At 45.3% G+C, this 23,715-nt stretch overlaps 1 protein-coding gene across 1 annotated transcript in view; it reads right to left on the reverse strand.

Moving 5' to 3' along the window:
* Positions 1–23,715, reverse strand: part of PPP1R37 (protein phosphatase 1 regulatory subunit 37) — a 1,561,993-nt gene that overhangs the window by 797,589 nt on the left and 740,689 nt on the right. Inside the window, exon 7 of the mRNA XM_069644632.1 lies at positions 14,251–14,406. Within this exon, the coding sequence (XP_069500733.1) occupies positions 14,251–14,406 (156 nt within the window). The remainder of the gene's footprint in view (positions 1–14,250; positions 14,407–23,715) is intronic.

The raw sequence follows: 23,715 nt of genomic DNA on the forward strand, positions 1-23,715 counted from the left end.
TGAGGACTTTGTCCCGAAGGAGGAAAGTGTAGATGGGAATGCCAAGGAGTATACTTGGGCAGTAGTTAAGATTGCGGAGCACGAGAGTGTAGATTAGAGTTTTTGTGTAAGAAAAGGACATTTTTGTTGTTGCAGTCATAAGTCGCAAACAAGCAGGACCCCAAGATTGCAAACCTTGGGCGAGGGAGCAAGAAGTTCTGCCGAAAGGAGATGGGAGTGGAGGAATGGCATTGCAAGCAGGGAAAAATAGGATTTCCTTTTTGACGAGTTCAGCATGATGCAGCAAAGACCCATCCATTGACTAATTGCAGTTCGTAATCTGTTCCGAGGTGGCTAGAGTGAAGGGAAATTAGAAAAATATTTGGGTGCCATCAGCAAAAAGGTGATCGGGTAAGCCAAAGAATGAGATCAGTCTTCCTAGGGCAGAGATATAGGGGGTGAAGAGCAAGGTCATGGACTGATCCTAGGGGGGGCGTCGAGAGGGAGAAGTGGGGTCATAGGTTTGCGAGTTCCAAGAGATTTTAAAAGGATTGACCTTCCAGGTAGGAGGTGATCCAGGCAAGAGCAGATTTGCGAAGAAAGCCTAGTTTCTGGAGAGCGAGAAGGAGAGACGAGTGGGTGATGTCTAAAGCGGCAGAAGAAGATCTGGCACTCTCTCTGCACCCAGGGTTGACCCTAGCACACTAGTGTACGAGGTGCTTCAAGTTGAACCAACTACACAGGAAACAGGACCTGAACAACAAATTGACAAACTGTGAAGACTGCATCCAGGCACATTTTAAGTAGTAAACAGTCCATATTGTGATTTGCGTTGATTGTTGAACACACATATAGAGAACAACTCAAGTAACTGCGCCAGCAATAAGTATATGTAAATGGTATAAAATGGATCTCGTCCTTTGTGATCCACGCCCAATGGAGGCCTACTGACCTTTGGCCCTCAATCACATTGCTTTTGACTGGAAATGTACTTGGGGTACTGACCCTTCTGTGACTTATTGCCCTCTGGGAGAATTCCCTAACCTGTCCCAGACCCCTAACAGAAGAAGGCTCTGGGACAGTTCTTGGACTGCAAAGCAGCTTTGTTTGCACTGTTCGTCCAATTGGAATCTGTAAAGGTTTACAGGAACTTACTCCTCCTTTTAGACTGCCTTCATGCTAGGAGTGCCTGCTGATCCAGCAACTTTATATCCTGGATGGCTATTTACTCACTCTGGTACTTCTAGTTCTAAATGCATTCCTTTCCTGTACAGAAATGGTGATATGAAATAATCTCACTGGGTGATGCCTGTATGGCAACTCTGTACAAAGTACACAAGGGTACCAGTAAAGGGGTTCTCAAACCCAATGGTTCGCAACCACCACCCCCATCACTTCCCATGATACAACCAGCCAAACATATTGGTTGAGGAGCACCAATAGTCTTCTCTTTGAATAGGATGTATGTTCCACCATTATAATCCCTATCCAGAAATTGTTAAGTATTCCCCTAAATGTCAGTTCGTCCGTCTTCAACATGTAATGTTGCATTTTCCTTTACTGGGTGCCTCACTCATGACTACATATGCATGAGCTAGTCTATCTTCTGGGATTTCATCCACTATGCACTGATTACGTGATTAGGTTCTCCCTTCCCCAAGCACGGAGGGGAGAATCCGAGGAGATCTTAGCAGGGACCCCTCTCAGTCAGGGACTCTGTACCACCACTCTCCTGAAAAAGGTATACACCTCTTCCCAGTCCAGTCAGCAGTCTCCTTAGTCATTGGCTGCAAATTACTGTCAGTCACCCAGGTACTAAGTAACAGTTAACACCAGACAACCCTCTTCAGGATACCATATGGCCATGTACAGTCATGTCACCTTCACTACGGTTCAGGACCACTCGACTAATAAGCAGTTAGGATGACCTCACACCAGGACAAAGGAGCAAATGCTTAACCCCTTCATTGCCAGGCTTCCTTGTTCTTCTACTTCCTACTGAGCAAAACCAAAAACGGCATTGTGGCTGAAAAATGACATGGGATTACAAATGCTTTTAGAATTGAAATAATTTGACCAGATATGTTTAGCTCTTTTGTCATTGTACTGGTTGCCGGTGGCAGAGTAGTCAAGTTCAAAACAAAATGCACAGTGCACTGTGCTCCGAAAAATATGGTTGTAATATTTCATGACAATACATTTCAAATGTATTAACCATCCAGGAACCTCCACTCAAACATCTGGCAGTGGGTGCCAAGATTCCTGAAAAGCAGGGCATTCTTCTACTTGTTAAAAAGAAAGTTGCTGCCAACATACGATTATCAGACCATCACTGCTTTAGAAAGAAATTCATCTTTTTTTTTCTCGTGATCCCTCTGGCACCCATGAAGATTGCCCTAGAAAACGTTTTAAAACCGTTAAATCGTTAAACCTCTGATCAATGCAGATAACCCTACATTGGTTTTAGGGAATAGGCTGGTGGCAACTGTACTTTAGTTTTGACTTCAACAGGGCTGAAATCCATTTCACTGCACTGGTAGCCCAAAGTACCTTTTTGGTAGCCATTGGGACACCAATGCATTTTTTAAACCATGCTCTGGGCGGTTTTATATTTTAGGTGTCCCTTCTTCAGGGTAAACATGAGGATGGCAAAAAAGGGCATTCTGACCATGTAACTGAGCACTCGTGGAAACATCCATATTGGTTTAAACTGATTAGAGCAGTGTAGATCACTGGCCTGCGAGGGAGAAAGGGGAGCTTCATTCAACAGTGTCTGGGACCATGTTAAGGCCCTTGCTATGCTCAAACCAGTAACTTGGTCCACGAGCCATTATGGACTGGTGAAACTCACACAGAGGGGCTTAATTAAGACCAGAAGAGAAATGATGGAATACTGTGAGTCAATCAGGATCCAGACCCCTAGGGTGGTAACTGTCAGCATGGCCATTGTTCTTGATGAGTCTTAGGATTCCCCTCCCCACATTGGTTGCCTCAGGCACAGTCTGCTCCTTTCCTCTGCTCCCTTTACTTCCCCACCCACCACCATAAACTCTGCAGCCTGCACCACGGTCTCTCCATAACTACTCTACTTCTGCAATTCTTCACAAAGTTGTTGAATGACCCCAAATGTCCCTTGCTTAATGGCCATTTTGGAGCAATATGTATTGCCTATCAATGTTCCCTATGGGACTGTCACATTGTTTCATTAGTAGCCAAAGTGAAGGCTTGGATACCGAGTTCTGATCATGACCTTCAGCTTCCAGGCAACAAGCCCCGTTGTAGCTCAACATTCTACAGTTCCTGATGGCTGTAGGTATATATGCAGCCATTTCAGGCAACACCTGCTCCTCCAGTCTACATTTACCTTTAAGCTTCCCTTCAGATTCTTTTCTGTTGCTGCCTCCATGCTGGCCTCCACTTTTGCTGGATTAACTGAAGGGAAAGAGTACATTTTGTCCGCAGAGCTAATTAGCTATTTGGGAATTATTTTTTCTTTTTTACACTTTGGAACATTCCATTTCTCCTTCGGGCACCAAGCAGTGCATCATGTAGAAAAAGAAGAGGGTCAAAATTGAGTGCTAATAGCGATAAAGCTAGTCTACTACAAGTCCCACAATTATGATCCCTGTTCTCTACTTATGTGCACCCCATTTTCTAACCTACGGCCCACAACATGGGCTTCCGTGCCCATACCTTCCGGCACAACCCACTGCAGCTGGCTTTGCCAGGCAAGTCTGTCATTGTGTGTGCAATGTTAGTGAAAGCAATATATATTGCAAAGGAACCTGAAGGACTCATGGCCCGGCTTAGGCCAGGAGGATAGCTTGGGTGCGACATGTCCGACTTGGGAACAACAGGATGCTGTGCAACGTGGGTTCAATCTCTGGTCTGGAGTTTAGAAGCAGGAAGGGTCTAGCATTAAGCCCAATCTAAATCGCCAATATTAATGCAGAAGGTGAAAAGAGTTCAGACAAGGTGGTCAAAGTTTGATACTTGGCGGTGAGTCAGTCTATAAATAACTGAACAATTATGGAATTGAATGGTATTTCGTTTTGCAATCAGTTTTGCTATGATAGGCAGACGGCAGGTCATCATCCAAGATATCTGCCATGAAAACACCAAGAGAACCTAGGACTGTTTGTTTTGTTATAGTAGTTAAGTTATGTGTGTGGTTTACAAGTCCTTTCTTTATAGAAGAATTTCAAGGATATTTCTGGGAATTTTGTGTTTTTTTTCCCCTTATTTACATTTCTTGTTCAGTTTTACAGGGCGTAACATCAATATACATAAATCATAAGAGATCATAGGGTTAGCCCAGGCTAAGGAGAGCAAAAAAGATCTATTCCAACATCAAGCTCTTGCATGTTAAATCAAACTACCCCAACACCCTTGCAAAGTCTAAACTCTTGTCAAAGAAAGAAAAGAGAAAGGAAAATGGGAGATGTTAAATCTCAATAAACTGTATTTTTATTTTCTCCTCTCCCACCCGGAACCCCCCCCCCCCGACCCTCCAAACCAGGCATGGGGACCAGCAAGAGCGCACTTTGTTCTAGAAATGTTCCAACAAAACCATCTCCATCACTACTGATATTCAAGTACCACAGTTGTCTGGTTACTTAGGGTTACACGTATCTCAATTGGAGTCATAGCGCATCAACTCCCAGGGTATTCTATCTATTAGCTCCCAACACAAAACCCACAGGTTATCTCCTCCGGGCCCACAGGTAAACTAGGTGATTATAGTCGATCCTGAGGGGATCCTGGTTGGTCCAGTGCCTTATTTTGCCTGTAGTACCTTATCACTCTAGGCTTTCTTCTATTCTTACTCTTCTTGACTTATCTGCAGCTTTTGATACTCTGGATCAATCCCTCCTCATTCTCCTCTCTTTCCACCCTGGGTATTTCTGGGTCTTTTCTTAATTGGTTTTGTTCTTATCTTGCGCAACAGACTTACTCTCTTACCTGGGCTGGACATCTTTCTTCTTCATTTCCTTTTCTTTATGAAGTCCCAGAGGGTTCAGTGTTGGGTCCTCTTATCTCTCTACACTGCTCCTCTTTCTGCTCATCTCTTCTTTCAACCTCTCGTTTTGCCTTTACACCGATACACAGATCTTTCTTTTTCTTCCTTTGGCTCGGACCTACACTCCACTGTTTCTAACTGTCCTGTAGCGGTCCAGAATTGAATGTCTTCTCAGTTCCTACATTTAAATCCCTTAAAAACGGAGGTTCTATTCTTTCCTTCCTCCCCTTCTCCTTCTCTTTCCTCCATCTACTCTTTCCTTTTCTTTTTCAGTGTGCTATCTGGGCATCATTTTTGATTCTTCTCTTTCTTTTTCCCTCCATATTGCTTCTATTCATCCTTCCGGTCGCTATGTTGTTTAACTTTCGTCGTGCTCATGACCATCTTTTTTTTCACACCACTAAACTTTTCTCTCTGGTTTTCCCTTGCATTGATTACTGCTCATCATGATTACTCTGTCTACCTGCTGGTCATCTTTTCCCTCTTCGTTATATTTATAATTCTTCTGTTTCTCTTTTTTTATCTACCTCCCCGATCCTCGATCACATCTTTACTCTCAATTTCATTACTTCCCTTTGAATCCCGTCTTTTGTATCATTTACTCTCGATTGTTTTTAAGTGTACTCACAGCCTGGCCCCCTTCCATCTCTCCTCTTTACTTTTGTTCTATGTTCACTCACGCTTTTTGCTATCTCGGAACCTATTTCTTTTGAATGCTCCTAAACCACCTGGTGGCTGGTCTCCTTTTCATTCTTTTTCTCTTTAAGCTCCGAAGCATTGGAATGCCCTCCTCTTTCACTTTGTTGTTCTTCATCTCTTTCTATTTTCCAAACTAATCTTCAACTTTATCTTCTTGCATCTCTAGTGTCTTAGAATGCTTTTTCTTTCTCTGTTGATGGAAATTTGTATTGAACTGTTTCATTTATGATTTCACTGTTTCTTTGATTCTTTTATTGTACAGCGTCTTTGGCAAAAGGCGGTCTATACATTTAATAAAATACAAATACTAAGCCAGAAATGGGAGACCTTCCACTTCTATATTGTAATGCAATAGACTTGTTTTTCGGAAGAGATTGTGTACTCATTAGATAACCTGCATCCTTCCCAATGAACCTCATGACACGAACTGTCAGGCCAGGACCTTTTGCAATATAATCGTATCTGGATGAATTGGCAGCACTTTGTCTGGAGGCAATTTTATCAGCTTCTCTTGCTCTTTGACTCGCCTCCTCTATGCCTCAGCAGCTCTCCCTCTCACCAGAGAATGCATATTTCACATATATGTATACTATGGATCTACCTCCCAGGACTTGTCAAACAGCCACATGGGAGACTCAATACTACCAGCATTGTCCGGAGGGACAAGTTTCCTGAAGCAATACCATTATATGCAACTCACTTAACATTTAAACAACTGAACCAGAACAAAGATTAAAGAGATAAATTACTTACCTTTGGTTTTCAACATTTGCATTTTGAAAAATGAAGTAGCAATGGTGTCCTTTCATTAAAAAAAAAGAACAAAGAAAAACACAATCGACCTCTTTACAAGCTTGGTAGTATCTTGGCAGTAAATCCACCAAACTGCATTACCATTACCACCACTTGGTCCAGCAATATTACTGCCGAACAACAAGTGGCGGTGTTAGTCCCTATTTAATTGAAATCTATAGGACTTCATGGGGTATTTCCACAGAATTACTGCAGTAGTAATTCCGCCAACATTTGGGGAAACGTGGCAGATTAACCTCAATCTCAGAGCATAGATGGATTGCGCAATAAGGTGGCAGTAACTGTATTGCGTCATTTTTTTTTAAACGCACCGCCTAACTCATAATGAGGCCCAATGTGTTCCAATAAGCTATTGCAAACACAGTTGAGCATGGAGTACTGAAGAGTCGCTAAGTAACACGTTACTTACCTGTAACTATTGTTCTCCAGCAAGGCTCTGGCACAGATTCGCATGCTCATGAATATTCCCTGTCGTCAGGCTGGGAATCCTCGGTAAAAGAAAAAAGTTTCACTTACAAACTGTATTTCTCCTTTAAACCAATCAATCACTGTCCTCTGGGTCATACTGCCCCCATCCAAAGACAGTCCTCTCCCTAACCCTCTCCTCTGGTAGCCATCCTGAGATTTGGTAAGCAAGTAAAGTGGCAGTAGGACCAAGAAGAGCTGCAGAGGGGACCGAGGGAGGGTTCGCATGTGAATCCATGCCTGACCCATACTGGAGGAAAATAGTTACAGGTAAGTAACTTGTTCCTTCTCCAGCCTATGGTCTGGCATGGATTTACATGCTCATGAATAACTAATACATAGCAGTACAACATCGCACAACCACGGGAGGTGGCAAGGCTCAACAGGAGCAATCAACTCTTACCCTATGGAACAGACTCACCTCAAGCTAACAGGCTGTGTAGCACTGCTTGGCCAACTCTTGACTCCTTGCTTGGCCAACTCTTGACTCCTCCCTGGAATAGCTGTCGATGCAGTAGAATTTTGTGAAGGTGTGCGTGGACCTCCACGTAGCTGCCCTGCAGATGTCCAGCGGGGGCACACCCACAGGAAAGCAGTCATTGCAGCAATCGCTCTGCTGGAGTGGGCTCCCAGACAGCCAGGCAGAGGTCAGTTCACAAACCGATGACAGTGCATGATGCAGCCAGAGAGCCAGCTTGAGATAGAAGCCTTGGACAAGGCCTTCCCATGGTTCACAGGACCAAAGTTCATGAACAGTTGAGAAGTCTTCCAAAAACTCTTTATGCGTGTCACGTAGAACTTCAGGCCATGAGCAACGACCAGCCAGTGACTAAGGCAACACCAAAGACTCGGTGAGGTGTAATTCCGACAGAACCTTGGGCATAAAAGAGGGGTGCGCCCGCAGCACCACCCTTGATTAGTGGAAAGACTGGTATGGCTGTTTGCAGGATAGGGCCTGAATCTCCCCTACCCTCCTGGCAGAGGTGATGGCCACAAGGAAAGCAGTTTTCCACAAGAGGAACTTGAGAGGGACCCGACGCGTAGGCTCGAAGGGGGACCCCATGAGCCTCGTCCGCACCACGTTGCGTTCCCACGCCGGGGCAGAAGCCTTTACCGGCGGTAAAGATCAAAACAGTCCTTTGAGGAACTCCTTGATGAGTCAGTGAGATCAAAGTGAAGATCTTCCAGGAGACCTGGTTAGCGGGAGATAGCCGCCAGATGTACCTTGATAGAAGCGTGCAGCAGTCCGGTCTTGGCCAAGGATAGCAGGTATGGAAGACTCTGCGGGCCTTTACCCTCAGAGGGGTAATCTTCTGAGAGCGGCACAACTTGGCACAACGTGGCGAAATGCTTCCACTTATGACCGTAGCACTTCAAAGTCAACACCTGGCAAGGACCTCCCTACAGTACGCAGGCAACTCGTATCCTCCAAACTCTAGGGCTGCAGGAGCCAAGCTCTTAGGTTCAACAATCCTGGGTCGTGAAGGATTGCACCTCCTCTGGTGAGAAGATCTGGAACCACTAGCAGCTTGACCAAAGGCAATGCTGACAGGCTGCAAAGGTCCAGGTACCAAATCTGCCTCGGCCACGCCAGGGCTAGGAGTATCATCCTGAATTGGCACTGTCCGAGTTTGTTGATGACTCAGCAGGAGAAGCAACTGAGGAAACCGGTACAGAAACAGGCCTTCCCACGGTCCCCCCAGGCTCCTAAGTTGGTGGAATCTGCTGGCTAACTTGTGGCATTTGGAGTTAGCCGCCGTTGCAAACAGATCGATCTGGGGCCTGCCACACTTGATGAAAATGCGGTCCACCTGGTCCTGCCCAAGTTCCCACTTGTGACAGGAGCGCAATTCCCTGCTGAGGAGTCTGCAATGGTGTTGACTCCCGCTAGGTGAAGAGGAACTTCTCTTGTCCGAAGGCCTAGCGCCACAAGTCCTGCACTTCTTTGGATAGTGCTGGGGATAGAGTGCCACCCCTGCTGCCTGATGTAGAACATTGTGGTGGTGTTGTCTGTGAAGATCCTCACCACCTTGCCCTTCAGAGACGGAAGGAATAATTTGAGGGCTCAGAACATTGGCCGTAGCTCTAGGATAGTGATATGGAGATCCTTCTCCTCCGGCAGCCACAGGACTCGGGCGTCCAGACGCCTGGTGTGGGCTCCCCAGCCTTCCCGGGAAGCCTGTGTTGTGACCATCTCCTGGTACGGAGCAGGATCTTGTCTGCAAATCTTCCAGACACCTGTATCCAGCGAACTCCTGAAGAGGTTGCATCAGTAACCCGCAGATCTGGATTAGGTAGATGCAGGACATCACGCCGAGCAACAACTTGATGGATCGCACTGTGGTGGTCTTCGACAACAGCCTCTGCACCTTCTCTTGAATGGCCGCTACCCTCTCCTCCGAGGGTGACGCCAGGCAGGACACTATCAAGTCTGGCTCCTAGGAACAGGGCTTTCTGCGATGGTGTCAAGCAGGACTTTGGATAATTGGAGAAACCCAGATCCGTCAGCAGCTGGACGGCTGCCTCAGTGTAGCCGACGGCCAACTCTTTCGAGCGGGCACGGATGAGCCAGTCGTCCAGGTACAGGTATACGTGTATACCCCGTAGACGCAGATGGGCCACCACCGGTGCCAGGCACTTTGTGAACACTCGGGGCCGACTTCAAGCCGAAAGTTAGGGCCTTGAACTGGTAATGCTGTCCCTGTACTACGAAGCACAGACACGTTCAGTGTTTCCTGTGCATGGGGACGTGGCAGTAGGAGTACTCCAGGTCCAGCAACGTCAAGAAGTATCCTTTTTCCAGTTGGCCGAGCACGTGTTGCAACGTGACCATCCTGAATTTTTTGGACTTGAGGTATTTGTTCAGACGTCGCAGTTCTAGAGTGGGCCTCCAGCCCCCGGTCTTCTTTCTGACCAAAAAGTATCTGGAATAGACTCTGGAGCCCCGGAATCGCTGGGGAACTAGCTCTACCGCCCTTTTTCACAGCATGGCCCGTACCTCCTCCAAGAGCTGAGGGATGTGCTGCTTCTGACAGGCCACCAGAGGGATCCGCAGACACCTGCGCTGAAACTCCAGGGTATGTCCTTGGGCGAGAGCGTCCAGCACCCATCTGTCGGTGGTGATCTTTTTCCACTCGCTGACTAACCTCATCAGCCAGCCTCCCACCACAGTGCACAGGTGGGGGCCAGAGGTCCTGGTTGGTTCAGGCTTTCTTCGGCATAGGCGTTCTGCAGGCGACGCTGTCCTCTGCCACCGTAGGCCTGGGAACGGCCTCTGTAGGCTTACTGAGTCATAGATTTGGCAGGCTGACGGTACGATGAGGAGAAACCTTTTGAATAACTGCTGGACTTTCCTCTAGAGGAGCAAAAAGAAGAGCAGTGCTGCTGGAGGGTGCCAAGGGAACGAGCAGTCTCTGCACCCGCCTTGATGTCCTGTAGGGACTCGACCATCTGAAAAGGTGATCTCTGTCGAAAGGCATGTTCAGTACCTTCGGTTGGACCTCCTGGTGGAAATTCGTGCCCTTCATCCAGCCTTGGTGATGCAGGCAGACACCGTTCCGCATCTGCTGGAACCCTGTGTCGACAATGTCCAGCGCCACTGTGATGGCGTGATCCAACGCTATCTCCCCTTCCTGGAGGAGAGATTGCCTCCATTTTGCGGTCGTCTGGGAGGAACTCCAAAATTGTACACAGGTTCCTTTTGTACTTGGCTAGCCAGTGCATTGGCCGATTTGATGGTGGACACCAGGGTTTTAAATCACCTTCCTTCCCATGGCGTCCTTCCCCTCGCTGTCCGTAGGGACTGAAGAATAGGACGGGTTAGCTGACAGTTTCCTCGCGGCCGCCGAATCTGTTGAATCGGGCGATGGTTGCAACTGTCATGATGCCTACCCCCAGGCGTCCGGACCAAACCCACCAGCCCCGGGAGCAGGCATCTAGACATTTAGTAAAACCTCAGCCGCCCCAGCTAGGGGCTATCTGGGTTCAGTCCTGGCGCCTTAGGCCTCAGGCTCATAGTAGGAATCAGTCCTGGCGCCAAAGGCGCCAGGCTCATAGTCATTACTTACCTCAGGCAGACCATGCTGCAAATGACTCCAATCCAACATGAAGCCTGAAAGGCACTATTTTTCTACAGGGACTATTTTTTACTCGGGTGTGGTTCTAGGGACTTCTTACCTGGGACTACTTTTGAGGCTATTTAAACCACGCCTGACCAGCAATACACGCTTCGCGTTATTCTGCATCCAGCAGCGTAACACTCACCATGGCTGCAGCCTGCATCCAGTCTTCTGCCACGCCCGCCTCGAATCCGGAGCTCCTAAAACAAAGAGGAAAGAAAGGGACAAGGTTAGAAAACGAACTTATTTCTATTCCACACCCGATTCTGGATCCATCTTGTCTCCGGACCTGTAAAGATCATCATTTCTGCACGCGCCGCACCACCAGTTGCAGCGCCGCACCATACTCACCAGTCTTCACAGCATCCTTCGGGTCGGCGCTGCCTCCATCATTTCTTCGCCGAACTTCGGCACCTAGGAGACAAAAGAAAACCACAAGGTGAGCCGAGGGAACCAACAAATATAATTCTTACCACCTCAGACTTACCTGATTTACCACCGGAGACATCCTTTTGTGACTCTCCATATTTTCACGTGCCGCATCTGTAAAGAGAGACAAAACAACACGTTTTCCTCGTGCAACATTTACCGACAGCGCCGGGTAATACAGACTCTTACCTGAGCGCCACCAGCTGCCACAAGAGCATCCTTTCACGAAACAAGAAAGGAAGGGGGGGGAACAGGAGTGAACATCGGACATAGTGAACTCTATGAACTTAATACTTACTGGTCCTCACCAGGAACCTCAGAGTCGATACTCTCCGGAACTCTCCCGAGCCTTCAAACCAGTGAAGTAACTGGAATCGACGCGCCCCTGCAAATCCACGCCGGATGGAGAGCTCATCTTTCAAGAATATAAGGTGAGATTGCTGCGAGGGCATTTCGGAGGTGATTAGTTGGGGAGGACTGTGGGGGTGCCATCACTTGAATCCACAAGTGGCTAAATCCATCTCTCCACTTGCAGGAGAATATTTCTAAGGGTTAAGCAGACAAGATTAGGAGGGCAGATCCAGTCAGTCATCGCTGCACTACGCATCACGTGGGTGGAGAGCGCAGCTGTCCGGGTCCGACCGACGCCCCTGTGGGAGCCAGGTGAGCGTAACAGCAACCTCAGGCACTTGGGTTAGGATTCCGGCACCCGGTACTTCTCCAGCATATGCCGGTTGGCCGGAGCTGTGCAAGGGTTCTTCAAGAGGGCCAGGCCCTTCTCCCACACGTCGTCCAGAAGGGACAACGCCATGATTGTCTTCCTCTTGGCCCTCTGGTACAAGAAACCCTCCTTCCAGGTTTCTTTGGGCACAAGCTAGAAAACCTAAGAAGCTCTGGCGATCATGGAACGGAACAACTCCAACTCATCCAGTGGGGACGCCCTAGGCTGCGGAGACCCACCGCCCGCTGCGATAATATCGTCCATCGTCGTCATGGCCATATCCGTCCCCATACCTGTGTCTGGGTCTGGTGGGGGGAGAGGGGGCCCGACGCGGATGTGGAGGCTGAATTGGAGGTGTCGGATGACGCTTCTCATTCTCCGCTGGCGGCTGATCGGGGGCCTGGGGGACCATTGGAATCGGGCCCTGTGGCATCCTCTTCTGAATCTCCGACACCACGGTGCGGAGGGTTGACAGGAGGTCCAGAGACATCCCTCGATTGAGCTGGTGTGATCAGAACACTAGGCCTGTGCAGTCCACTTCCATGTCCGCGTGGACCGTGTGTAAGGACTCCAGGTCCTCGTCATCCGTAGACGAAACTTCCATGGTTTGGCCCATGGCCTGGTATTGATCCGCAGTCTTGTTGTACACCCCGCCCCCCCATCATTTTTCCACCCTGGGGGGCCAGAACCTGTTTCTGAGACAGTGCCAGCAGACTTTGCCAACATCATTGCAGTAGTTTTGCGCATCGGGGCAGGGATAACTTCTGCGCTACGGGGGCTACCTTCACAGGGTAAGCCCCCTTAGCCTTTGTAGGAGCAGCCACCATCAACTCCATCATCGACAAAGTCTTATCTTGTGCAGATTGGGCCTTCCTGGGCAATTCGGCCTTCTCCTCTAACCACAGCTTCTCTGGCTTCTCCCGCAGTTTAGCTGGGTTGAACTGCTTCCTTTTCGAGGAGGAGCTTGATTGCCGACTGGCAATGGAGACCGAGGGTGTTGTTGAGCACGCCCTGTCCACCGTGGGACCCGCTTCCGCAGTGACCCCAGTGGACCCGGACTTGCGGTTCTTGATCTTGTCTTGAACGCCCACAGATGAGGCGCCCTAGAAGAGTGCTCCTCGGACCGGCCGGTCCTGGGCAAGACATGACCCTGCTCGGAGCACGGGCAGAGGTCTTGGCGTTCAGCCACGCCACCAGTCTACTGTGCCTATCCTTCGTCTTCTTGGAGAAACCGAGGCATATTCTCCTTCCTTGTGGTCTGGATGCAGGCAGTAGTGGCACTGCAGGTGCTGGTCTTCAACTAACACATTTTGTAGCCCGCACTTGGTGCAGGACTTGAAGAGGGATCTCTTCCTTCCTGCTTCTCTTCCGTCATGGTCAGAGAGCGCAAAGTAGGCCAGATTGCCGTCTGGGAACTTCGTCGATCTTCACCCTTAAAGGGTGCTGAAATTCACTGACAATGGATCCCTGCTGTCGGCAGATGTAGAAGAGAGCACACAGGCTCTTTCGGAAATAAATATAACCTTTTTCCATCGAAAACACAGAAGTAGCTTGCAGAGCAAACTCGAGGACTCCCAACACTAAAGCCTGCAGTAATAATCTGAAGATGGCTGCCAGAGGAGGGGCTTAATGAGAGGACTGTCATTGGATGGGGGCAGCAAGACCCAGAAGACAGTGATTGGTTTAAACGAGAAATATAGTTTGAAAATCAAACTTTTTTCTTTTACCGAGGATTCCCAGCCTGATGACGGGGAATATTCATAAGCATGTGAATCCATGCCAGACCCCATGCTGGAGAAAAAAAGATTTACTTGATCACCATATTACCCAGTATCTTTCATGTCCATCAGCCATCCTACTTACCCATCCATTTTGTATCAACTTTCTTTATCATCAATAAAGTCCATAACTATAATCATTAAGAGACTGAAGAACACAATCCTAACCATTAGTGGTAATCTAGAACTTTCCAAACTTTTAAATTGTTGAACATAGTGCTCCTCTACCTCCATCTAAAATGTGGTTATTTCTCAGGTCTAGAATCTGGATGTAGCAGTTGAATTTCAGCAGGTTTCCGAGCTGTGCAGAATCTTGGAGTCCATTGAGCTTGTTGTCTGCCAGGTAGAGTTCTCTCAAGTTCATGTTCATCTTCAAAGCAGTGCCTGGAGAGTAAGAGCACAAAGACTGAAATATCCGGAGGATGAATAGATGCTACTTCCTAACTATCTATTCTAACAGACAAGCAAACAACAAGCTTCGATGTACAGAGTATTGGTCAATTTAGGAGTGCTTCATTACTTTTTTGGCTTCAGGGCCCATTTTCTGTCTCAGACAACACTGGCAGAGTCAATGGGTAGCATTCAATCAGATAAGCATACCTAGTAATACAATGCAGCCAGAATGTTGTGGAGTGAAAACAAAAACAAAATGGTTAGAACTTTGCAGAGGAGACGACCATATAGTTCAGGAGTGTACCAAAAATGCATAATTTATTATTCAACAGAATATTGAATACTTATGTAAGTATTCCAACAAATGCAAAGTCAAACTTGTTTCGTTTTCCAATGCTTCCATTCCAACCTTGATGAGACAACACAACACACCAAACCAAGTTCCTAGGTTTCATCTATCCCATTTAATTTCGTCAGTATCATCTGTTTAAGTCAGATGGTCGAAATAACACTGCCCAATTCCCCTCACAAGTAGTTTGCTGGCAAGTGAAAAATCTTCAATGTGTTTTTTCCAAGTTGCAAGCTGATCAGTGCCTTAACTTCTGGTAGTAGTTCACTGTATGAATTGAGCTCAGCCATCAGCAGAACACAATATATGGGTATTCTTTATTTACATTTGGTGGCATCATTTAGCAGTAGCGAAAGGTTTGTTGGAGAGCCTTGGTGCCCGATCGGTTGCTAAATAAAATATCTGCAGTTTTACAGAGGTTGCTCTCGCTTTGAATATTAGGATCCACACAGTAAAACCCTTGTTCCCAGCCTCCTCTGAGCGGGAGACTGCCATCTTCCCTTGCCGGGAATCAGGTAAGGGTGCCCTCCCCGCACCTGCAACCCCACCTCCTCCCAGCCTCTAACCCCAATTGCCAAACCGCCACCTCCTCCCACTTCCTTTGCACCCCTTTGTATTTGTTTCTGGTTCATACAAAACCTTAAAGCAATAATATAAAGCAATTCACATAAAAGTATGTTTATATACATATTTAAAAACGATCATGTTAGCTAAAAAACCTAAGAATAGATAGTTAATTGAACTTAGGTAAGTTACTAAATCATAAATTCAAAATACCATTCCATTGCGTTACAAACCCATAAGTCAATTTAGGGTTGACTATGCATAATTCTTGCTAAATTTGTTTTTTTTACAACGAGAATTTTTCCAAATCGCTTTCTATATATTTAACAACCAGACAAGAGCAAATGTCAGAGGACTGTAATTGCCATTCATCATCCTAGCCCAAAGAGCTTCCAACCAATCTTCAAAATCAATATTAACAAATTTCATTAGCATATTAGTTCTCCCAGTTAAAAAATGCGGACAAAACACTAATACCCTGATTCATGGAATTATGTGCACGTGAAATGCACATTTGCGTGCCATTCTGCCCAAAAATCCCTGTTTGAGGTATGGGGATTTTTGGGCAGCATGGCGTGCAAATGTGCGTTTTACGCACAAATAATTCCATGAATCAGGGGCTAAATGTTTCCAAAGTTTCATTACATGATTGAAAGCAGCATTTCAATAAAACCTCTTCTCTCTTATCCTTATTCCATTGTCCCGTCCTTTCTCTTGTACAATATTGATTGCATTTAAACCGCATATAAAGACTTCGGGTATGATTGCATGGAAGAGAGTCAAGATGGCTATATCGCCAAACTTTTTTTTGTGTAAATCTGGCATACTGCGAGTAAGATTGGTACTTTTTTATTTCCTCAAGAGTGTTAGACCAATCGCGCTCAAATAGTTTCTTTTTTGCATCACCCGGTCTTAAACACAAGTCATTGAGTGTTATATTCAATTCACCTAAAATAGCTTGCATTTCTTGATGGTATAGATTAACAGAGGGGATATTGGTCGGCGATAAGATCATTTTCAGATCATGATATAGATAGTTACAAGGGGGAATGCTCATTTTGGCACAATTTGATAATTGTTATTTCCTACTGCAAGAGAGCAAAATAAGTCCCAACTCATGTCTTATTAAACTATTTGGCACAGCCAGTGGAAGACGGAGAGCAGTTTTCAGAAGTCGTCCATTTAGTGAATCTAAGCATTTATTCATGTCCAATAAACATATATCCAAAGAATAAAGCAGCACAATTTCGAACTTTAAATTAAAGAAATAGATTACCGGTACCAGGGAATATTTGCAGTATTACATGAATATTATTTTCAACTTCGAAAGTAGAGGTCTAGCCCTTAAATTTAATTGCTCCGTCCAAAGCTTAATCAAATTCTTATTTGAGATGTAATACCCAAGATATATGGTGTCAGTGAGCTGAGGTATCATTGTATTTACCATTTCCCCAAAGATATTGTTTAGACTTTCTTTGTTCCAATTCACATAATAGCCGTTTTAGACTGGTTTGGACTCAGGTTGTGGGCTCTAGCGAATTTTTGGAATAGATCTAATTTCATTTGGAGACCTGCTTGAGTAGGTTCAAAGATGATATCGTTAGCAAAAGATAACCACTGCATACGTAATGAACCTAGTTTGATTGAAAAAAGGTTTTCCTCTCTCCAGCAGTGATCCAAATCGGCCATGTAAAGATTGAAAAGAGTGACTGCTAGGTTACAACCCTGTTTTAATCTGAGATAAGTTTTTATTGGATCAGTTGTCTCCCCTTCGCCTGTAATCCTGATTCTATACGATGTATCCGTGTGAAGTTTTACTATCCAATAGATTATTAAGAGCAGAATTCCCAACTTCTCCAACTTTCTCCATAATATGTTTCTGACAACAGAATCGAAGGCCGCAGACATATCTATAAGTGCTATATATACCGGACAAGCGTCCTTATGTTTTGCTCCGGATAATATGTGCGACATGATGGTAGCATTTAAGTTGGTACTCATATCTTTTCTGAAGTCAGTTTGGAATTTCGAATAGAGGCCATGCAGTTCAATGTATTGTTCAAGTTCATACAAGAACAGTATAGCAAAAATGTTTGCTTCCCTGTCTATTAAAGAAATAGGTTTGTAATTCCCTGGTAAAGATGGATCCCCTTTTTAAAAATAGGAATAATGATAGAGGTTTCCCAAGAGTGGGGAATGTTTCCAGTTCAAATAATCAAATCAAACTTCGCCTTCAGGATGGCTGCCCATAAGGGAGGGTCTGCCTTGAATACACAAGGCGGTATCCCATCTGGACCCGCAGCTTTTGAAAGCGCAAGTTTACCAATTGCCCATTCTATGTCATATAATGACCATTTTAGTTGCCTCAGCTCTTCGTAACACAATGGATGATATATAAGTGTTTTAAATCTGACCGGGAGTTCAAACTTAGCAGTAATATAGTTACACCAGGTCCTTGCCGAGATTATATTTAAGGACAGGACTATATTCTTGTGCTTTGAGTTTTTAAAATAGTTTGCCAAATAAACCTTGTGTCATTTTTGCATATTGCCTTGATCAGTGCGCAGTTTTAGTTGTTATAATTCAATATACTAGCACCTCACATCTTGTTTTTATATTTCTGCAATAGCCCTTTCCGCAGCACATAATAATTAGGAAAGTTCAGTTTGTGTTTTAAGTTCCTTAATTCTCTGTTTTCTGCCCTTGTCAGTTTTTTTACATATAGGATTGAAGTGATGGAGATGGTATTTACCATCTACTAGGCGTTTGACTCTAAAATATTGCAGTGCGTTAGTGAAAATAGTTGCCACATTGGCTTCTCTTTGAACAAGAGACAGTCTCATCTACATGATTTTTATTTATGTCACTTGACAGATACTGAGAAAATGGTTTACATAACCCAGGGTTCCAAGGCACCGATGTAGTATTACGATGCATCTCTGGGAATGTTAATGCAGGAGCAACATCCAACCTTGGGTAGTCCAAATATATGCCTATAGATAAAAGGGCATGATCCCCGTATTTGATGGGGTAGATGGTCAAGGGACCCACTAAATGGCTGATGTTATGAGATAGGCAAAAATAATCTATCAAGCCCCGGCGCAAAAGTATATTGTTGGCCTTAACATCACAGTCAACAATATTTATATCCCAATCGTTGAAATATGAGATCCACCTTCTACCTCTCAACTTAGCTATGCTTAATGCACCACTTGGGAATCTGCGATAAACTGATTGCATACAGAATTAAAGTCCCCGCCAATTATGATTTCACAGTCCCCCCCTCTCCAAAAACAGAGTTTCCAAACATTTGTCCATTTCATGGAGCATATGCTCAATTGAATTGGCAGCAGGATTCCAATATAGGCTTACAAACAGAATAGATTTAAATTTATTATTCTGAATGTTCAGTAATACAACCAGAATATTACCGGATTCCCAAACTAGTTGCGAATGGCATGCCATATTATTGTTAATAGATATTGCGAGTCCGCCAGAAGGACAGCCGGAATTCTCCCTAATCGCGTATGAGCAAAAGGTTCTAAACCCTGCTAGTGTCAGTCCATCCATTTTCATTGTTTCCTGTAGCAACATCACACATGGGTATTGATACGGAGTTAGAGTAGCGTGCCGTTTTTGAAGATTGTGGAATCCGTAAGAGTTCCATGAGATAATACTAAACTTTTTACGGATGGCTAGGCTACTGACAACACCATTTTAGAGTTCAAGATCATTCTTAACATTGGTTCGACCCATATCATATCTGTATTTGTCCCCGCTAATTCCAGCAATTGAGCAAAACATTGGTTCCCATCATTAGTGTTGGATTTACTTTCTAGGAGATTACCCACATTGGAAACTTGTCCCGGTATTGGTTGAACTACAAATTCCTGTGCACCATTTTCGTTACTAAATGTAAATAAAGTGAATCCCAATTCTTTAAGCTCAGATCTACATGAACATATAAATTTCAAGATAGTTGCAGATGGGAGAGAACATAGCATTCTGCAGTTATTATGCCTGGCCAGTGAGATCCTTGTAAGGTCTGTGGTTGGCAGGCTTCTCAACTGCGGGATGTGAGATAATACCCCAAGGAAGTACATACGATTGATACACGCCTTTCCAAGAAGTTCAGCGTTGCCTTCAATCCCAATGATATGTACTTCATTTGAGGTTGCTTCAGTATTTGTTGAAATAGCTATACTCAGGCCCCCTGAACAAAATGCATCGTTCCCAACCGTTGTTGTATTCACTGTAGGTAAGGAAGAAATAGAATGGAGGGGGTTCAACTTGAGTTTTTAGTGCAAATTCCTTAATTACAGCTTCAGAAGTGATCGATCCCTCCTCTAAAGCCTTTCTCAAAGTTCTTAAGATTTGCGCACGATTTTCGGTATCAATAGGTTTCGGGGGCGTGTTAGTACATTCCCTAAAGGTCCCTGCCCCGTTTAGATGGGTATTATACTCAATGTGATTTGTCAATATAGAATTCATAGTATTTCCTTGTATGTTTATCGAGTCAACGGCATTCGATTGAATGATGTTCCCTGATAGATTCCTAACTTTGCTAGCGCCATTGATTATAATAAATTCCCTATGATCAATAGAGGGATTCAATTCACCAGTGCATTGGTTTGCTACACATGCTTCAAGATAAGATCTTCTATTCGGATGCATATCGTGAGCTTTAGAAAGCGCTTGAGGTAGTTCACTAGGACTATGCGCCGGAGGCAGTACCTTAATGGGAGATGTCAAGACGACAGAAGTACAACTCCTTCCTTTAGTTGAAAAGTAGGCATTTAGGTTTCATTGAGTCTTTATGCTCAGAGAGAGCGTTTTCATTTATAAATCAATGGTGTCTTAATAATTTTAGCACATGGAGTGTTTTGCAAGACGTTTGTGGAATATTTGGAGGTAGTAGGTGCTGTTATCGCGGTATTACCCCTTAGTGTTGGGCGCTCTAACTGCTTAGTTACAGCAGGTAGTAGTGCCGATTGGCTCTCTGCAGATAGTTGGGCCACGTTGATGGGCTCTTCATCGTTAGCTCCATTGAATTTCTCCACATGTGTCTCTTTAGAACAAATTAATTTGTTGATGGTCAGATTACTAGAATATTTCCGTTTCTTTTTTCCTAGTTTTGAGTAAAGCAATGCAATGCTTCTTTTGGTCTTTTTTCCAGCCGTTTTATAGCACGTAAGTGAATTTTTTTTGCACGATGGGACATGAACACAGCACTATCTTGGATGCCCAAGACTGAGGTATCTTCGTTTTCTATCTGCTCCATTACTTTTAGGAGCAGAGAGGGACTGTCAGGCTGCTCAATTTCAGAGATTGAGGAAGTATTCTGTTTTTTTTCAGGCAATATAATATTATGCTTTAGTTCATTTATGGTGTCCCTCAAGGCCTTTAACTCCACATTGATGTTAGAAATACAACATGAGTTTTTAGAATCATTAGGGTTAAGATTGATTTCAGAAGTGTGGACGGGAATAGCAATGGTTTCTATGCGAGCGTCCAGGGGAAACTCTGTGCTTTTTTTTCACAAGAAGCCTGCTTAGTCGGTTCTTTAGCAAGCAAAGGATTCAGGATCATGAAAGACTCCCTAGCTAAGATGTATCCTTCCATTCTGTCAATTTTTGTTAAGCATTCCAAATTGCAGATGGAGTGAACCTTTAAGGGAGATTCTTGCAAACAGCTATTGTTCATAGACAGACTTGATTCCGGTGAACATAGTGATTCACGGTTGGATTTTTTGTTAGTGTCATTGTTCATATCAAACTTCTTATATTTAGCATACGGTTGTGACAGAGCGAATTGGAAAAGGATCCTCACCCAAAAACTTGATTGGTAGAGGCTCCCGCTCCAATGCCCTTGCAACTAATGGGGTTAGTATTCCAATAGACAGGCGAACCTGTTTATCCAAGTTTGCCATTAACTCTGGCCCGGTTTTAGGTATGTCGTATTAGGTATCGGTACTCTATCTTGATAGATTCAATGACTCGCCTTTCGCTTCCCCACAAGTTCATTTCTTCCGTATTTTGCCCATCTCCCCTCAATAAGGACATATCGGTTGGTACTGTGCTGGATTTAGAACCAACTGCGTTATTCACCAAGGAATGATTTATCTGGACAGTATGTACTGGGGGCATAGTAACAATGCCTGTTGGGCCTCTTAACATGGGGGCATCTAAAGACATGTTTCAATATAAGAAGAATTCCCCGAACAGACAGTTAGGTCAATAGTATTACAAGTTACACAAGACGGCGCTGTATCTATACAGCGACTGCTTCGTAATCCACTAGCCATTTCACAGGAGAGAAAGCAAGAGAAAGAAGGAATCTCCAGGAAATGACTAACTTCAGTTCCTAAAAAGGAGTAACTTTGCTATATAGAAATGTCTTGGCTATCTAGGAGTCAAAATGTAAATAAAAAGTGGCCGCTCACCCACTTACCCTCACAGCCTAACAGCTCAACAGCACAGTTGTAGCTCACTTTAATACACGCGCTGAATGCGCTGCATCAGGTGTAGAAATAGCACTTCACGGTGCCAGGGGCAGCGGGGGCGTTGTTTGGTCACGCAATGGATCTGGAAGGGAAAAACAAACGGGCGTGGCCGTCAAGCGTGGGGTGTGTGCAGGCCACTAAGGGGAAGTGGGAGAGACAAAGCCCAACTGCTCTGCTCATAAAGCAGGTGAAAATAAAGTCAATTACTTTGGTTTTAGAAGTCCACAAAAAGGACAGCCAGTAGCGTTTCGCTCTCTTGGGGGGGGGGGGGGGGGGTAACAGCACTTCTCCTTGTGCATACACGCTTAAGGATGAGTAGAAGAACAGGAACACAGCATTCGTAGCATGAAGCTCCACGCAGCTCAACAGCACACTTGTAGCTCACTTGGATGTGCGCCTCTTTCCCTCGTTGGTGCCGGGAACACACTGTTCCCGGTGCATCTTTCCCAGAAATGGCGCCATGGAAACGGAGCAGTGACTACATGTAGTTCCCGTCTTCCCGATCCATGGTGGCCACCTTGTTTTTCAGTTTGCTCTCAAGTTGTGAGGAAAACGCTATCACAGTTCCCCGGTACTAATAGCAATATAACCCTTGTAGTGGGTTACCAAACAGGTAATGCCCCAGGGCTAACGTTAAAGTCCTCGCTTCGCGCTGGATTCTAACTTATGCACCCACCCACCCACCCCCCGCTCGGGTTATATTTCTCAATTATAGGTTAGTGAGGCATGTTTGCTCATTAGGAGGCTCTCCAGAAGTTTTGGAATTCAATTTCCATTATCCCTGACCACCAATGGCAGTGGTAAAGGATCATGGAATTTACAGTCCAAACCATTTGGAAGGGACACAATTAGTAACCATGGACTAAAGCTAGGAAGTGCATTCGGCTATCCCTTATATTGCGCTCTCCTAGGGAGTGGGGAAGGGGCAATAAACGATAGCACCAGGGTTTCTTGGAAAAGAGGAAACCATGGCAACAACGGAGGAAAGTGAGACAAGGAGGTGAAAAGTAAGGGGAACATGAACTGTTGATGTGGTGACTAGGCAGGTGCAAAGAAGGGAGAACAAGGATTGCTGAGGACAGAGTGGGACAAAAGTGCTACATTGGCTTTAGCCACATTTTTGCATGGTTGAAAGCCGCCAAAGGTGGCAAATAGTCTGCAGAGGACCTGCGAGGCATAGTCCTTTCGATATAAAACCTCAAGGCCCTACGAACATCTAAGCAATGCAGAATACGATCTGCTTCAGATTGTGGACCTGGAAAAAATACAGGTAGTAATTTCCTGGTTTATGAGGAAGTCCGATCACATTTGGTAAAAATGAAGAATGCGTCCGTAAGACTACCTTGTCTATGTAAGAAGCCTCAGGGTATCCTTACTCCTACTTCCCATGGATCCTCTTCTCAGGTGGCCTGGGAAAGATCATTGCTTTTTGATCCTGACTCTGGGGGTGGGGAAGCGAGGGAGGATCACCTGGATGGAAGGTCCTTGGGGATTGGGAGTGGATTGCCCACAGGCAAGACATGGTATCCCTCTTTCCCCATTCATGACCAACCTACCCAACCCCCCCGGCCTTTATAGGCTATTGTAAATCAGCTTACGTCATTTACCCACATTTGAGCCCTGAAAGTACTGGGACAAGGAAGAGGGGCCTAAGAGCAATAAACACTCAAACTCTATTTCAACACTTTGGTACTGGGACGAAGAAGATACCTGCAGAGAGCTGTGAGGGTCAGGCATGTCCCTTTAACTATGGCCAGGCAAATCCGATTAGGAATCCATACCTGCAACCTGTCAAGTGGTTGCAGGTGTATAAATGGAGAACCAGAGAACAGCAGAGGTGGCAACAGTGAGACCTGTGGGGGAGAAATCGGCAGGAGACACGTGA

This window comes from Ambystoma mexicanum, chromosome 2p, assembly GCF_040938575.1.
Source record: "Ambystoma mexicanum isolate Mex_15411 chromosome 2p, UKY_AmexF1_1, whole genome shotgun sequence".
In the NCBI taxonomy this organism is placed as follows: Eukaryota; Metazoa; Chordata; class Amphibia; order Caudata; family Ambystomatidae; genus Ambystoma; species Ambystoma mexicanum.